Genomic DNA, 18,073 nt, shown 5'->3' with positions numbered 1-18,073 from the left:
TGGCTGAACGGGGGGAAGTCAATCGACACATACAGAGGGAGCCAAAAACACGTATACACATTTTAAGAAAGGAAAAAACTGCATCAAATTGTAATACTCAATATATACTGATAACAAAAGACGAATACAAGTCATGTATATACATTGTTTTGGTACCTCTGGTATATGTTGAGCACCTGCTAAGGGACACACACTTAACCTAAGTGTCATTTAATTCTCACCAGAGTGTGTTCTTACAAAGTAGGTAAAGTCACCCCCTTTTCATAAATGAGTATACTGAGGCCAGGAGAATGATTTTTGCCAAAGGTCACACTTGTGTGGTTGAGCTAATATTCAAGCCAGTCTACCTAAGCTCAAACCTGAGGTCTACCCTAGCCTCCCCCTTTACCTTGAGAGTTTCTTGGGACTTTAGCTAGAAACTGGCTAGGAAATGGACGGCTTGCAAAGCTGTGTGGATGAGTGAAAAGGGGGAAAAGCCTCTTCATCATAGGTGTGTAAGTGTCAGGAAGAATTCACCCATTACAAAACACCACTCCAGGCCATGTCCTCTCCCTCTGCCCACATCCTTCCTTCTTTCCTTTAGGGCAGGATTTCTCAATCTTGGCTCTATTGACACTTTAGACTAGATGATTCTTTGTTGTGGGAGCTGTCCTGTGCATTGTAGGGGGTTTATTGCATCCCTGACCTCTATCGTCTAGATGCCAGTAGCAATCCTTGTCAGTCATAACACTAAAACATATCCCCAGACCTTGCCAAATGGCTCCTGGGGTTGGAAATCCTTGCCTGTCCCAGTTAAGAACCATTGTTTTCTGGTGAACAACTAACCCAGTTTGCCCTACACTGAGGATTTTCCAAGGATTCAGTGCTATAATCTGGGATAGTCAGGGGCGAACTGGCATGGTTGGTCCTTCTACAAATGAAACTTCCATCTCCTGCTTCAATAAAGGCTGTAGTGGGAGAGAGGCATTGTGTTGATAACATGGTTGTCCTGGCAGTCTTTGGTTTCTCTAAGCTGTTGCTGCACCAAGCACATCTGCCTAATATTCCTTTCTCTCCACCCCAGCACCTACCCCTTATGCTCCCACATAGCCTGTCAGGGGTGGAGGGAAAGTTACCTACTTCAGGGGGGCTGTTTGGGTAACTGTGTGGGTCCTTTTAGACTGAAGTAGACCAGAGGGAATGCTGGTGTGTGTGTGTGTGTGTGTGTGTGTGTGTGTGTGTGTGTGTGTGTGTGTGAGCTGGGAGGGGCAGTCAGGTGCTGAACTATAGCGAGCCCATTGATGCTGCCCGGGTGGGCAGTGAGCATGTGTGTTTACACCAGCAGTTAATGAATACTGAATGGAGGAAGCTTTTTAGCTCCATGTCAGCTTGGCCTGTGCTTAGGCGTTATGAACATTTTTATTATTTAATATTATGAAATATTTTTATGAGTTACTCTGACAACTTAGAGCATATTCCTGAGAGACACAAGTAAAAGAAAAGCCTCAAAAATAGGTTGTTATGGGGATTATTTTTGCTGTGTTGTTGAGAATGTATTAGCAACAGTAATGAATATTTTGGTTCTTGCAAATTTACAAGGCACTTCCAAAATATGTCACGTGTCCCTCAGCCTTCTACTCTTGGTGTCATTCGTATGCCCATTTACAGGATGAAAACAAGTTATGTCTGAAGGTGCTAAGTGACTGGCTGAGTCAAATGGCAGGTTTTGCATCTGGATCACTGGGCACCACATCTTGTGACTTCCATATTCCTCCAGTCTGCAGGAGAACGAGCCCTTGTGTAAGTGCTGCGTCTGTGTTGCTGTAAATGTAAACAGTAAAATGACACGTGTAGAAATGCAGAATGTGAATCAGCTGTTGAGCCCTGACTCCCATAATGGCCCTTCCCCCTTCTCTGTCTTCAGCAAGTGGGAGGTATGAGGCAGGTTCCCCAGGGCAGTGCCTGACACGGAGGTTGATATCCTTGCTGATCCAGCGCCTTCCTCTGTGCTCTTTGACAGGCACAGATGTTGGGGGTGAGATTTGTTGTGAATAATTGCTTGCATTTCCTTGATTATGCAAACCACTGGCTTTTTCCAGGAACTCTCCACTTCCCGAAGCTCTAAGCTAGTTGCCGCCCATTGGCTAAGTTAGTTTCATTTTGGAGGAGGCATATTTTTCGAGTTGCACAACAGTGATAACTGCCAGTGCCTGTTGGGACTGAGGTACCTGGAGTTCAGGGACTCCAACTGGCGACAATGACAGCAGACGAGTTGGTTTTCTTTGTGAATGGCAGAAAGGTAAGTGGGGGCTGACATTTGCTTTGCTCTGGCTGCCCTGCTCCCAGGAAAGGGACGTGTGTCCTGTGGAAGAAGCCTGTTCTTGTTCTCTTTCTTTTGGGCTTTTTTTTCACTTGTTTTTCTTGCTTTACACATCTCTCCTTTCAAAGGTGTGGTTGCCTTTTGGGTGACATTAAGGAAAGAACAACTTCTCAGGGCTGGTACATAACAAGTTACTCAAGGGGCAAAGGAGTAAAGGGGCGGAAGCGAGAAGAGAGGTGGCTGTGGGCTCCCCCTCCCTGCCAACGCTCTGTAGAAGTACAGACATGGCAGGAAGCTGAGAAAGGGGCACAGGGTTCTAGGTGAGACTGCAGGTCACCCACCACACTTCTGTGTTTCATCAAATATATCCTAAGGCTTTTGTTGTTTTCTTTACTGAGAGAAGGAAATGTTTTCTTGCTAATATCAAGATATAAAATGTACACAGCGTTTTCTTCTGACACTTCATGTATGTAAATATAACAGCGAACTTGTGTGAGGACATATACTGACATCTTGTGGCAAACCCCATTTTTTTTCTTAAAAGGCATGCTATGCCTCTCTCTTAACTCTACATATAAATATTGCAAACCTCTTACTTTGATAAAAATGTACCACTTGGCTTAACTTCATTAGTGCCCCAGGGCCTAGAGGAAGTGGGGTGGGTTGGGCCAGAGGGGGACTTATGCCATGGGTGCCAATTCTTGCAACACTGGAAGGATGAAAAGCTTTGCAAATTCTAATGCAGGTACAGGGAGAGATGGTGCAAACACATGACAAGGTCTCCATCCTCCACTTGCCCTCCTTACAATAGTGCTGACATGCTCACAGCTGCTTCAGCTCCCCAGTTGGGCATGAAAGGGAGAGTAAAAGGGTAGCCATAGTTGTGCGTTGTAAATGGCCATGTGGACCATATGAGTGATGAATGTACCCAGAGGGCAATTTTATTAGTTTTGCTCTATTGGCCAGTTTAAATGAGAAACAGGATGACTTTAGAGGTAACTTTCAAAAACTAAAATGTGTTTTGTAGGATATCTAGTGCTTAAATTGTAAGGTGTGTTTGTGTGACTAGCAAGAAAATTCCACGAGCCATTGCAACATCCATGCTCCAAAGACTGTTGGTTCTAGAAAGGGACATTTCAAGGTAAATCTGCCTTGGTGAAAGTTGTTTTCCCACGTATTTTATTTTTACTTTAGGAAAACAATTTCAAATTTTAGTTGATATCATCACATCAAACGCTACTACATCTAGAAGCTTCCACTACTGCCAGTTTCTGTGATAAATATTCATACTTGTAATTTATAAACATGTAGCCTCTTGAGAAAGTGCTGGAAAGGTGGAGAGGCAATGCAAGGGGTGATGAGGTAAAAGCAGTACTGTAAAAACAAGACCTAGCAAGGAAACTCCAAGTCAAATTAAGGCATCTGTGAGTAAGTGTGTTCCTGTTTCTATTCCCAAGTTGTTCTAGACTTTTTATTACAGGATATTATGCCAAGAAGTTACCAAAGAAGCTGTCAGAACTTGGTGTTGTAAAGACCATGTATGGTGTAGATGGGTAGAGGCTCACTCTTGAATTCAAGCTCCTCCCAGCCCGGAGTCTATGGGACATGTATGTGCTAGAGTAATACAACTCTATGACCAAGCAGTAGCCAGTCAAGCGCCTATGAACTAGTTGGAGAGATGGATTATGATTAGGAAAGTAATATATTCCAAAATGTATTTCACAGAAAACTATCTCCATGAGATACTCTTCTCAGATATTCTCAAACCATTTAGCCCTGGGTTGGCACAAAGAAGGTGCCCAATTAATCTGGATAGAATGAGTGGATGAATATTCAAAACCCTAAGAAATCCTTTAGTAAAGAAATTTAGTTTTTAACTTTGTATTATAAAATTATTTTAAATTTACAGACAATGTTCAAGAAGAATACAAAGAAATATTATTAAATAGACTTTATTCACATTCATCACCTATTAACATTTTGCCACGTTTGCTTTTTATTCTCTCTCTGTCTCTCTCTGTCTCTGTCTCTGTCTCTCTCTGTCTCTCTCTCTCTCCTATATATATATGAAATTCTCAACTGCATCAATTATTGGGCAGATTACAATATGGCCAGTCATATTTATTACTTGGCATTTTTCTGTCAGGAACGACTTTCTCCTCTCTCCCATTTTTTTATTTATTTACTAATTATCAGTTTTATTATCAGACTAATTATCAGACTCATGAGTTTTAATTTTATTTAATGGATTGTAACCCGTTTTGACCAATATTTGTTTGATGTTCAAGTTTTAGCAGAGCAATCTACTTAACCCAGTGTTTCCTAAGCTCACTTTCCCACAAAGCATCTTTCCTTTGGGATATGCATTGGTGTCCTGTTGAGAGAGGGTTACATAGTTTGCTGGGGCAAACCCTGCAGCCAAGTCGTAAGAGTGTCACAGCCATTCTCTGCAGGAATTCCAGGGAGATGGACCACTTGAGCTGGGAAGATACGGAAAGCCTTTACTAGGGAAGTGTTTGGGGTCTTCCGATAAGTCAAAATGCAGGTGGCAGAGGAATAGAATGGTCAAAGGCTCAGGAACTGGGAGGTATGCAAAGTATTTTTACTGAAGTATGAAGATCAGCTTGGCAGGAAAGTAAGAGGGAAAGGCTAAAAATGAGGATTAGGGACACACAGAAAAGGGCCTTGAAAGACAGTCAAAGGAACTTGGATGCAACCTTGAATATGTCAAAGGTCACTGAAGGTAGTGAGCAGGGAACTTATGTGATATGATGGGAGCAGGGCTGCAGGGCAGGAGGAAGGCACAATTTGTGGGCAAGGTAGTAAGCCAAGAGACTCTAACTGCTGTCTACAAGAAAGATGACAGGGGGCTTTATTTTGTGCGTTTATGATTTCTTCTCCCAGAAAAAAGAAATAGCTCCTTGTGAAAACTTTGTAAACAAGACTTTGAACAAGCTGGACCTGTAAGGTGTAATAAAAAAATTCATTTTATCTTCCACTTTCATTTGAACTTTATTCAAGAGCTGAATTAGGGCCATTTTGTGACCTCTTTGATTACTTTTGGTCAATAAAAAAGCCTATGGTCGAGCCGGCCAAGTGGCTCAGTTGGCTAAGAGCTCGCTCAAGAGTTTGAGCTCTGAGCAACAGCAGTTCGATTCCCGGCCCAAGCTGAGCAGCCACTGAGCTGCCAATCAGTGGCAGGATGGCTCAGCTTAAAAAAAACCCAAAAATAAAAAAAACAAAACAAAAAAAGCCTATGGTCGAGACAACCAAAATAGAACAGCAGGTAAACACTGTGCTTACCTTCTCTCACAACTGAATCAAAATCACAACCAATCTTCAAAACAACCATTATTGAGAATCACCTAAAATCAAGCTGAACTGAAGCTTTTCAACTAAGGATGCACAGAAGAAGCCACATCCAGACTGGTATGAATGGTAGAAACGTTGAACAGGCTGGTCCTACACCTGTGTGTGACATTCAAGATCAGGAGGGATATTTTGGCTGTGGAGACCCCATTCCCTCCCAGAGGAGTGCAAGGTTCCAGGCCCATTACAACATAGGGTTCCAGTGCCAGGGAGAGAAGTGCCGGGGAGAGAAATTTCTGGTTGTGAAAACCAGCTGAGATTGTGACTGAGTGAGACTTAGTGGGCTGTACTCACAGGCACGCTGCTTAAAGGACTGTTTGCATGGACGTACCAACCGAGGGAATCACTGGTTCAGCTCCAGTGCTGGGGTAGCAGCTGGTGAGGCAGCAGGGACATACAGGGCTGAACTGAGTTGTCTGGCTTGGGATGGGGGCTGGACAGGAAGCTTCCTCCTGGATGGGGAGCCAGTGGAGGCCATTGTTTCTTTGCTGAGCCTTGCCCCACCCCAACGTGCTGACACATGCGGCTACCATATCGTAGTCTCCGCCATTTGATCACCATGCCCTGGCGATTTGAGCCTCGACCCCGTCCAACTTTTGGGCACACCAAGGTGGACTCCAGTGGCATTTTTGTGCACACTGCCTGCCTTGGCTCAAACTGCACACTTTTCTACCATTGCTCAAAGGTTCACAGAACCCAGACAAACAGCATCTGGCTTGAGCATGTTCTGTACCTCTGGCTACGCATCCCTACACCAGTACTAGTGGCAGCTGGCCTTGGTTCATTGCTTGGCCTCTCAAGGCGCTTCCAAGCACAACACAGGTGACAGCCATCTGTGGATTTCTTTGTGGCTTCTGCTGGGTGGCCCCAGGTGGGGCATGGGCTGTTGCTGAACTCGACCTACAGCAGACCCCCTCCAAGTTCTCCTGAGGCTGGCGCCCCCAGCGGCCAGCTTCAAAATGAGCTTGAGCGTCACCCAGCCACCTCCATGTACAACACACCCAAGGGTCAGATTGGGCAAGCACCAGAGTCCTGCTAAGGCAGATCATGCTCTGTGTGGTCAGCCCCTGCATAACAACTCTTCCACTATAGTCAAGGTCAGTCCTCACAACCAGTGAGCCCAAGGGTCAGTCCCTGACATTGATGTACAATTAGTGACCAAGGCTCAACTACAAGAGGAGGGCACACACAACACACAAACGGGACTCACCTGGTGTGTGTGGCTCAGGTGACCAGAAAGACTGTGCCACTGAATCCCACAGCTCACCTACTACATAAGGCCACTCTACTAAGAATGGAAGACATAGCAGCCCTACCTAATACATAGAAACAAACACAGGGAGGCATCCAAAATGGGGAGACAAAGAAACATGTCTCAAATAAGGGAACAGAATGAACCTCCAGAAAAAGAACTAAGCAAAATGGAGATAAGCAATCTATCAGATGCAGAGTTTCAAACACTGGTTATAAGGATGCTCACTGATCTCAGGAGAACTACAACAGAGAGATAGGAAGCATAAAAATGGAGATGGAAACCATGAAAAAGAACCAGTCAGAAATAAATGATATAATAACTGAAATGAAGAAGACATTACAGGGAAACAACAGTAGATTAGGTGAAGCAGAGGATTCAACCAGCGATGTAGAAGATAAGGTAGCAGAAAACACCCAACCAGAACTGCATAAAGAAAAAAAAGTCCAAAAATTTGAGCTGAGTTTCAGGGGCCTCTGGGACAATATCAAGCGTACCAACATTTGCATGATAGGGTTACCAGAAGGACAAGAGAGAGAGCAAGGAATTGAAAACCTATTTGAAGAAATATGACAGAAAATTTTCTTAACCTGGTGATGGAAATAGACATACAAGTCCAGGAAGCACAGAGTCCCAAACAAGATAAACCCAAAGTAGCCCACACCAAGAGACATCATAATTAAAATGCCAAAGGTTAAAGACAAAGAGAGAATCTTAAAAGCAGCAAGAGAAAAGCAGTTATTTACCTACAAGGGAGCCCCCATAAGACTGTCAGCTGATTTCTCAACAGAAACTTTGCAGGGAAGAAGGGAGTGGCAGGAAATATTCCAAGTGATGAAAAGCAGTGACATACAACCATGATTACTCTACCTAGCAAAGCTATCATTTAGAATTGAAGGGCAGATAAGGAGCTTCCCAGACAAGAAAAAGCTGACGGAGTTCATTATCACAAAACCAGTATTACAAGGAATGTTAGAGGGACTTCTTTAAGATGGGACTGGAGTTAAGGATGGGTGAAAGAAAAAGGGATTAAGAAGTATAAATTGGTTGTTGCACAGTAGTCATGGGGATGCCAGGTATAGCACAAGGAATATAGTCAATAATATTGTCATAACTAGGTATGGTGTCAGATAGGTACTAGATCTATCATGGTGATAGATGAGAATGAGGTTGGGGGCAGGGTGAAAATGGTGAAGGTATTAAGAAATACAAATTGGTAGTTAATACAGTATGAAGAATATAATCAACGGTGTTGTAAAGATCATGTAAGGTGCCAGATGGGCACTGAACTTATCAGGGAGATCACATCATAGACTGTGTAGATAGGTGCCTGATACACCTGAAGCTGAAGTAGAATAATATTGAATGTCAACTATAACTAAATATATAGGTATATATAGTCACGGGATGTGAAGTACAACATAGGGAAGATATTCGATGGTATTGTAACAGCTATATAAGTTGTTAGAAGGGTAGCAGCTTGGGGGTGGGTTATCACTTTATGAGGTGTTTGAATGGGTAACTATTATATTGCTCTGTACACCTCAAGCCAATAAAAAATAAAAAAAATAAAAAAGCCTATGGTCACTTCTAAATTGCCTAACACAGTCTCAATTCAGTACAGAGAGGTGAGGGTAGCAAGAAAGTTCTCTTTGAATTGGTAGTGGTCTAGGATGGCTTCCCACCAGTTGCACCTCCATGACAGGGAAGGTATGCATTCCTCAGGCCGGCTGTTTTCTCTCAGCCTCCAGTTTTGGAAGGTCCACTCCCCACGGAATCTATTAGTGGTCCCATCACTTTCTATAGTCACTTTTAAACACCTCCAAGCCAGCTCTCTCTCTCTCTCTCTGTCTCTCTCTCTCTCTCTCTCTCTCTTTTTCTCTCTAATGCATGGCCTACACTAGGTCCATGGTCAACACTTTTCATCTTTTGTTCTCCCAAACTCTGGAAATGTACCCCCATCTTAACACTGTCACTTCTTCAGCTTGTCTCGTAAGCCTGTCTCCAGCTGTTTAGATATGCCAGACCACCACCTTTCCTGAACTGCCAAGGTCACATGTATTACCGCATTTCCCCATGTATAAGATGCACTCTTTTTCGAAAAGTATGGGGTCTAAAAACTGGGTGCGTCTTATACAGTGGTTGTAGATTTTTTTTACTTTCATTTCCTGCAAGTGATGAGGAGTTGTATGAATTTTATGATGAATAAAACTTGAGTTCAATAAGTTTATGTAATACATGTTTTTGAAATTTCAGGACCCCAAATTAAGGTGCGTCTTATACATGGGAGCATCTTATACATGGGGAAATACGGTAATAGTATGTGGAAGCCCCTCACAAAGTGTGAGGTGTGAGGCACATACCTCCTTTCCCACCTTTAGGAAGATGTGGGACTCATAGTACAGTTCTCTCTAAAGAAACACTTATTACAAATTCTCTCCCCTTAATCAGCCAATCACCCAGACCCCTTTACCCTTGGTCATGCGTGAGGAGCAGTGAAAAGATTTATCACAGATTTCCTTTGACAATTTACATTGGGAGCTGGCACTTCATTTTGTAGATAAACTTCTCCAGCTTATGGAGAATTCCATTTGTGGCCTTTGGTTTGAGATTGCCCCTCCATGTCTGACCTGGGTTAATGCTGTTGACTGTCATCTAGCCCGATGCAAACAATAGAGCCAGGCCCACAGGGTGGCTCTCTGCTCTCTGAGAGGTCGGCATGCTGTCACTCTCAGCTGTCCCTGGAGTTCACAGGTGTGATCCAGCAGCTGGAAATGCGATGACATGTTCGATCTGAAGGGGGCTTGGCATTGGTCAGCACAGCATGGCGGGTGCAACACCGAAGCATTCTGGTGGGTCCCGAGCTGAGCATTAATGTAGAATTTTAGGATTGAAAGATGTCAGTGCACACAGAGTTTGGCTTATACTTAATGTGTTCATTCTTAGGGAATTATCAAGAAAATCGCTTTTGTTTTCATAAGATAATTTAGCACACAAATTCTAGGGTAAGATTGTGGCTAAGTATACCTGTGATACATCTTTTTTTGTTTTTGTTTTTATAGGTGGTGGAGAAGAATGCAGACCCAGAAACAACTCTTTTGGCCTACCTGCGGAGGAGCTGTATCCTGACTTTGGAGCGGCAGGGAGGGAGGTGGACAATGGGGCTCATTCTCTGGGTCACACGTCATTTTCTAGTGACTGGTGGGGAGGCTGTAAAGTGTGGAAGAAAGACCAATGGGTTAGGGTTCTGGACACCTGTGCTTTAGTTGCAGCTCTCTCACACGCCAGCTGTGGGACCCTGGGAAGTCACTTCAGCTTTCTGGCCTGAAATTCTCAGCCGTGAAATAAGATGGTTCTTGATGTTCCTTAAGATCTCTTCCAGCTGAGGCTCTAGTAACACCGAGATTTAACCCTGGGCCTGTGGGACAGGCAGCTCCAACGGGCCGTCATGAGCCCTTAAGGTTCATGGTCATTCGCCTCAGCAGGAGCTGGGCCTTCCTCAGCCAATCTCTGCCTAATACACAAATGGGCTTCCTGGGGAAGCTTCTAGCTCTGTGAAAGTGGAGAGCAAGTCAGGGGAAGGAGTGTGTTTTGGGAAAGAGATGGGGAAGTATGTTGAGGCACCATCCATTGTGGAAATGGCAGCACTGGGAGGCATGGGGCAGGGACACCTGAGTGAAGAGTCCGGTACCTTTTGTTTTTTCAGATTTGGAAAGTATTCTGAGTCCTTGGCAGAAAATCAATAGTGAAAATATAATAGGAGCTAACATTTAATGAACACTTACTATATACAGGTGGAGTTCAAGGTGATTGGTGCTGGTTATCTCACTGTCCCCTCAGCACCCCTTTGTCAGAGGAGGAAGTGAGGCCTGCACATGTTACAGGGACCTGCTTCTCGCTCATGTACTTTGGGCAAACATTGGCAGAGCTTAGACGAAGCCTGGAGCCATGCTCTTAACTTTCCACCTGTACTGGAATCTTTCCAGGGGTTTGTTGTCAGCACAGGGCTCATCCTGACCTCTGCCAACAAAACCCTCTTGTTCCCAGAGGCAGGAATACCCAGTGGCTCATTCCAGTGACATAGTTTGGACAACAAAGGTTTGTTTGAACATCTACAGAAGTGAGCCTGGAATCTGTGGCCTTACCTCTGGTTCACTCACTTCTTGTCAGATAGTGGCTGGCTCTAGTGTACTTTGTACTGGGTTTTCAATCTGGGAGGGGCAAGTCTGGAGGTTCAAACACATGAACCTTGTCACTTATTTAGATTACTGACATCGATTTTAGTTTTATAATAAAGTTTTGAAAGCCCTAAAGCCTCAGAAAGTCCTGATTATAGACATTGGCTGGTTTAAAGGTCAACTCTCAAATGAAACCCAAAACTGAAAGTTGGCACATAGGTACAGAGGGTGCCAAAAGAATGAATACACATTTTAAGAAAGAATAAACTGTATAAAAGTTGTAACAATACATATCAATAACAAAAGATGAATACAAATCATGTGTATGCATTTTTTTGACACCCTGTTATAAAATTCTAATGGCTTGTTGCTGCTCATTTGTGGGAGTTCCAAGTAAGATAGAAGACTCCAGCCTTGACTTTGACCCTGGCTTCCAGAAAGATCCCTGGGCTAGAAGAAGATCTTGCTAGACTCTGGGCTGCTACCATTGGTCTTCACATGCCCTTAGAGTTGTCTGAAATGCTGATAACTGCATTGACCCTGACTAGTGGAAAGAATAACTTAGGACACAGAAAGCGCTCCCCAGATGTGTTTTGAAAGAGGCAGGAGCATGGTGAAAGTGGAGTCCCCACATCTGGGGTCCGATCACTGTGTTTGGCCCCTAACTCTCAGGGTGATTATTAGCTTTCAAGGCTCATGTTACCTCTGGGGTCTCTGTGGTTTTTTTGTTGTTGTATCTTTGTTTCTTTTTTTTTAAATTGTGGAGAAACAGTAGTTTCTGCTCGAACTGCTAACCAAATTACTGTGAAGAATCCATGGGTATAAATGCTTTACATGTATAAGATGCTATATCATTGTTAGTTATTACTTTCACCTCAAAAAGGAGGGAAATGACCAGGAGACAATAAGCTCAGCTCCCTTTATCCTCAGTAGGTAACTAGATGGGTTAGAGGCCTGCAGGTCTGAGGGAAAAGCAACAGTGGAACCTGTGTATGTTAGGAAAAGGGGCAAGCATGATTCTTGTTCTCTTGAATAGCCTATTACTTTGGTACTTCTACAAATGCAAAGTATCATATTGTTATATCTGCAAGTATGTGTAAGACAGGACTCTAATATTGGTCCTCAACCTTAAAACTATCTTCATTTTAATTTCCATTCACATACCCTATGGGTTGGATATTCAAAAGTCCTGGTTCAGCCTTCATTTGGGTTCCCAGACTTCATCAGCCCCAAAGGTTCAAGGTGAAAAGCCTGGACTCAGCAAATCCCAGAAAGATGGATGTCTAACTCTGGTCTTAGTGGCTTCATTGCAGCCCAGCCGGGTGGATGTGAGGCCTGCCCCACATGCCCAGACTTTGAGGTGCCAGATTCACCTGCCCAGGGAGATCATGGGGTTGGGGACCTCTCATGACAAGAAGACCCAAGAAAGGTCTCCAGGACTCATGTTCCCATCCTAGAACTCAAGTCTCAGGGGATTACACTTGGGTGTTGTTTGTTGGGACTCTGATGCCTTTCTCCTTCAGGGTAGTGGAGATAGCCCCATTCCCTGTCTCCCCAGGGTGCAGTGCAGCCTCTCTGGATGAGGAAGCCATGTGAGTCTGCTGCCTCCCTGAGCCTGCGTGTGGCCATGGATGGCTCTAGACTTGCAGCTCTACCCACACACTTCCCAGCGGCTCAGCCAAGATTTTTTCTCTGAGTTCGTGTTCCTTAACCCCTGGCCATACAGTGGGGCTGAGTGGGACCAAGCTTGGCTGTGGAGAAGGAGGCTGTGGTGCTTGCACCGTGATGGTTTCCAAGTATGATCGTCTCCAGAACAAGATTATGTATCCTTTGCCTGCTGGCTGATTGTCCATATGAGGACTGTGATTCAGGGGTCAGCTGTGAGTGAGTGTGTGCGCACACAAAAACACACACACACAAGGTATATGCACATGCACATGACTTTTCTGAGATCCACACTCACTTCATAGCCCATGAAATCCAACAGGTCTCAGTTTCTTCCAGGAAAAAGCCCAGTGTCTTTGCTTAGCACCTGGAGCCCTTCACAATATGCCCCACCTTTCCTCTAGACTTTTCTTTCTCTTCATGGGCCCAGCACTCCATTCATGCAGAGACAATTGTGAGCAACTAACACACCATGCCCACTCATTTCTCCATCTTTGCATAAGCTGTTTCCCAAGTCTTCTTGAATATCCTTCCTTCCAGGACTTTCCTACATGGCTAACTGCTACTAGCTCTTTAAGACCGGGCAAACTATCACCTCTTTCAGGAAGCCTTCCTTGATCTACCAAGATTGGGTTAGGTGCCCTTAGTCCCATAGTGCCCTGTGCAAAGTCCTCCGGAAGCACTTACCATTAGATGTTTAAATTGCATCTTCACACTGGCTTCTGTTTTCCTGGTTGATTACTAGCTATTAAAGAACAGAGATTTCTGTCTTATTCACATTTACTTATCAGCTATCCCAGGGGTGCCTGGCATAAGGTTGGCATTCAGTCACTGATGTTGGTTGCATAAGTGAATGAGTGATGAATAAAAGAATGGGGTGAACAAGCTCTATCTAGGAGATGATGTCTCGTGTTTCCTGGGGATTTTGCCTTCCCAGAGGATTGGGAGAAATAGAGGTGGGTAAAAGCAGGGAATCAAAAGTGCCAGGATGTTCTGAAATTAAAGAGGCTAAGGAAGGACCTTGCAGACAGAGAAGCACACATTGGGCCTGGAACATGCCAGAAAATTCCTCTTGACTCAGCCTCCAAGGCCGAGCTGAGTAAGTGGTGGCCCTGGATCCTTAACTTCAGCTTGGAGGTCTAGGGTGCACTGATGACGCCTGACCCAGAGGACACTGGAGGGGCTCATGCCTCACCTGGGGGGGTGACCTTCTTTTGACCCTACCCAGAGTCTTGGGTGGAGGGGTGAGGGCACCTGCAGAAAAGACACGAACATAATGTAGAGTGAAGAGAAATGATATACAGCATCACAAAGTCTGTCACGACCTCTGATGACCTGAGTGGACAATGGAATGACCTTAATCTGGGGTTGCAGCCACTTTTCTGTCAATGCCTGCCTGACCCCCATCTGCTCTTTGCACCACGTTGCCGTGACGACTGTGGAAGGAATAGGAAGCACCAAGTCGAGGCTGCATCCTGTGCAGGTAACCAGAGCAAAGAGAGCTCATGACAAGGCTGCAGACTTGCACTGGGTTGTTGGGCTGAATGTTACTGCCTGCGCAAGGAGACCTGTGGCCTGGCCACCTCCCATCTCCTCCAGGGTGAGGGGCTGTGAGGCAGAAAGAGGAGGCACCCAACTCTAAAGCTCCCTCTTGTGTCTAGGGTTGATGTAACCCCAAGGGAACCAAGAGGTCAGTTGGATCTGATGGCTGGACTGCCCAGCTGCACCAGAACTAGAGGGAGGGACGTGGGTGAATTTCCTCACCTTGCCCCCAAGTGTGCTTAGGAAGCCCAATGCCTCCCTAGATTCAAGATTCCAAATGCTCCTTGCCCCTTGATAAAAGCCCACCCATTCCCTGCTCCCTCAAATAGTAATTTTGTTGCACCTCTCACCTCCCACCTGCAGATAAACAAATGTGTGCTGCTAGGCCTCCATCCTCATTCCAGTGGAGGTTAGCAAGGGCTCAATAAGAGAACAGACACATGTGAGTGTCTGACCAAGGCTTTCTCCATGATGGTATCAGGCCACCTGGGAATGGATTGAAATTGGGATAGCTCTTGGGAAGAGTGGGGGGTAATCTGGGGAGTTTTGTGGAGAGAATCAGGATGCTCTGAGCAAAGTGGAATGGAGTATACATGGGAGCAGAGCATGGTGGGAAGGAAAGGCCATTGTTCCCCGCGCATTTTGTTTGGGGAAACAGGCATGGGGTGGGGGGCTTTGGGAGATTGCAACCCCAGAAGGTGCCAGAGCTGGGCCCAGGTCTTAATCCTCCCTTGAGCATTTGGAGAGACCTGCCATTCAGAGCACGCCTTGTAAGGTTCCGTGGGCACCTTACAGGGACGTGGGAGCCAGAGCCTCCAGTTGAGCAAGCTGATTACACTCCTTGAGAGGAGCATCTTGGAGCAGTTAAGCGAGGTGAGAGCAGGGTGGGTGGTATTGCTTCACCTCTATGGCTTTGTTTCTCAGGAAGGAAAAGTGAAAATTACTAAACTTGTCCAACCTGCAGGAGATGTGAGAAGGGTAATTAGGGTATTTCATTTTCCTTGAGAGCAGTAGATGAAAGTAAGAATGAACAGTTTATACATGGATCATAACCATATAATTAGTCTAAAACCCTCCCTTTCTAATGGTACAGATCCTTACTCCCTTTGGTCTTATTTTGGCTCCACATAAGCTGTAGAGCCAGATTCCACTTTTCCTTGTCCATTTAGATTTTTTATCTCTTGGCTTCTATGACACTACATTTCCCCCATTCCCCTCCTATCTCCATGTTTGCACCATGTGCTGGTCTCTCATCTGCTCAGTCCCGCGTGGCTGCAGTGCCCGAGGGCCCTGGGTGGGTCCCTTCAATTCTCCATCTTCACAGTCTCCGTAGGTGAGCTTAATACGATCTAGATGCGAATGGCATGCACATCTATACCTTCAGCTTTGACCGCTCCTCAGAGGGTCGATTCATATTTCCAACTGCCTGCTTGGCATCACTACATGAACATATAATCTTGAACTTAACAAAACCCTATTCTTTCTTGACTTCTTTCTTCCCCTGAGTCAATGGCAAAAGCATCCACTGGATTGCTCAAGGCAAATATCTGGGAGTCATTTTGAGTCTTTCTCTCATAACCACCCTCAATTCATCTGAAGTAGTGTCCACCCTACCCTCAAATCCTAGAATGAAACTTTTATTTTCTCTCAGTTTCCCTATTACTTTTTAGGCTGAGCCACAATCCCCTCTTGCCTGGGCCATGATGGTGTCCTGGTCCCCTGTTTCTACTCTTCCCCCTACAACCCAATCCCCACCCAAAAGCTAGAGTGATTCTTTAAAAACGTAAGCTAGGTCTTATCACATGCTGCTGAAAATTCCCTAACAATTTTCCATCACACCCAGAATAAAAATCCCGATCCCTACCATGGCTTATGAGGAGCTACATGACTGGCTGCTGCGTATTTCCCCAGAACTTTTCTCATCCAGTGTAGTTCAATCTGTACTGGCCTTTCAGTGATTCTAGCACAGCAGGCTGTGCACTTGCTGTGCTCAGAGGCTTTGCCCTTGCTGTTCCCTCCATCTGGAATACACTCTTTCCTGATCCAAATAGCATTATTAAATTCAACTTAACGGTCACCCTTTGAAAGCCACCATTTCTGACCATTTTGAGTAAAAATTAGTCTCTCTGGATCCTGTCATCCTGTACTAATTGTCTACCTAGCACTGCCCTCCACCTGCAATTTTCTTAATCTTTCATTTATATTTTTTGTCAGTATTTCCCCTACACGGACATGAGCTTCATGAGACCAGGGACCTGTCTCTTTTGTTCACTGCCCTGTCCCCAATGGTTTTATCATGCCTGGCACATAATAAGTTCTCATTAAATGTTTATAAAATGAATGAATATATATGCTAGGCACTGAGGATGCAATATTGTAACACTTTTACGTAATGTAAGTACCAAGAGAGATTTCCAAGAGATCAATCAGTCAATAAATAAATAAATAAATAAATACATTGGATGTGGAGAATCTCCTTGTAATAAAACTCTTGCAGGCTCAAATGAAAATTCTGTGACATTCAATGCATTTAGCAAATTGTAAATGACACATTTCCCAATTCTTCTGTCCCCACTGGACTTCAACAGTTTCCCTCTTTTAAGAAGACAGTGATATTCTAATTTGGAATAAGATGAATTCAGTTGGTTCTTAACAAATGCTGGTTGAATTGGATTGTGGGATAACATAGTTAAAAGAACACGACACAGCTCTTGCATTCACCATGTATGTCTTTGGATAAGCTCTTAACCCTCCAGACCTGCTTCCTCCTCTGTTCAATGAATGGAATGAAGGGTAAGAAGGCACTTCCAGCTCTAATAGTCGCTATTCTTTGAAGGGACTTTTCTACTATTAACTAACACTGGTTGACTGGCCACTATTTGCCAAGTATAATGTTAAGAGTTTTATGTGAATTATCTCATTGCTTCTTCACCATAGCTCTGGAGGTAAGTACTAGGACAGTCCACATCATACAGATGAAGGATTCATGGCTCTGAGAGGGTTGGTAACATGGCCAAGGTCATGGTTGGTAAGTGGTGGCACTAGGATTTGACTTTGTGCAAAGACTGCTGCTCCACGCTGCCTGTGGACATGGCCTAGCTCCAGCTGAGTCATGTAGGGAGTCTGAGAGGGGTTCTGCCAACACAGGTGTCCATGTCATCTGTCCCTTTTAGGAGAGAATTGCCAAAAGCCATGGTTCCCAGTGTGGATTCTGCACCCCTGGCATTGTCATGAGCATGTACACACTGCTTCGGAACCAGCCCGAGCCCACTATGGAGGAGATCGAGGATGCTTTCCAAGGTACAGGCCTCAAGGCCCAGCCCAGGAGGTGGGATGGAAGATGGGGCTCTGTGGGGATCAGGGCAGGGCCTGAGTGGAAGCCAGGAATGGGCTAGGAGTGTCAGGCACTGTCCTTTGGAGGAAAGGCTCCGGCCAAGCCACATGGTGGCTAAGATCTGCTGGAAGGTTGCCCATCTCTTAATTTGAAGAATACTTGGGTGGGTTGGAGACCTCCGTAGATTGCCTGCCTTAGTGTTTTTCTTCCTGAGGTGTCTGCTTGCCCTCCCTCTACACTGGGATGGGGTGGCAGTGGGTGGCTGGCACAGCAGGAGATTATATGGAAAACTCTACAAAGGCTTGCGATCTTGCTTCCTTCTGTCTCAGCTTTCATCAGAATAGGATTCTGAAGGCAAAGGCCACATATGAGGGAGGCGGCTATGATTCTGAGCCTTGGGCAGGCGTGGCGTCCCACTTTGCCTCTGTGAATGG

At 45.0% G+C, this 18,073-nt stretch overlaps 1 protein-coding gene across 1 annotated transcript in view; it reads left to right on the top strand.

Moving 5' to 3' along the window:
* The first annotated feature begins 1,952 nt into the window (after positions 1 to 1,952).
* The window catches only part of LOC109388781 (xanthine dehydrogenase/oxidase-like), a 16,691-nt gene continuing 570 nt past the window's right edge, over positions 1,953 to 18,073 (top strand). Inside the window, exons 1-6 of the mRNA XM_019653799.1 lie at positions 1,953 to 2,278; positions 9,983 to 10,040; positions 12,825 to 12,921; positions 14,138 to 14,246; positions 15,101 to 15,178; positions 17,479 to 17,605. Coding sequence (XP_019509344.1) covers positions 2,237 to 2,278; positions 9,983 to 10,040; positions 12,825 to 12,921; positions 14,138 to 14,246; positions 15,101 to 15,178; positions 17,479 to 17,605 — 511 coding nt within the window. The 5' untranslated portion in view covers positions 1,953 to 2,236. The remainder of the gene's footprint in view (positions 2,279 to 9,982; positions 10,041 to 12,824; positions 12,922 to 14,137; positions 14,247 to 15,100; positions 15,179 to 17,478; positions 17,606 to 18,073) is intronic.

Source organism: Hipposideros armiger, unplaced genomic scaffold, assembly GCF_001890085.2.
Source record: "Hipposideros armiger isolate ML-2016 unplaced genomic scaffold, ASM189008v1 scaffold_207, whole genome shotgun sequence".
Lineage (NCBI taxonomy): Eukaryota > Metazoa > Chordata > Mammalia > Chiroptera > Hipposideridae > Hipposideros > Hipposideros armiger.
This window is presented reverse-complemented; position numbering and strand designations above follow the sequence as displayed.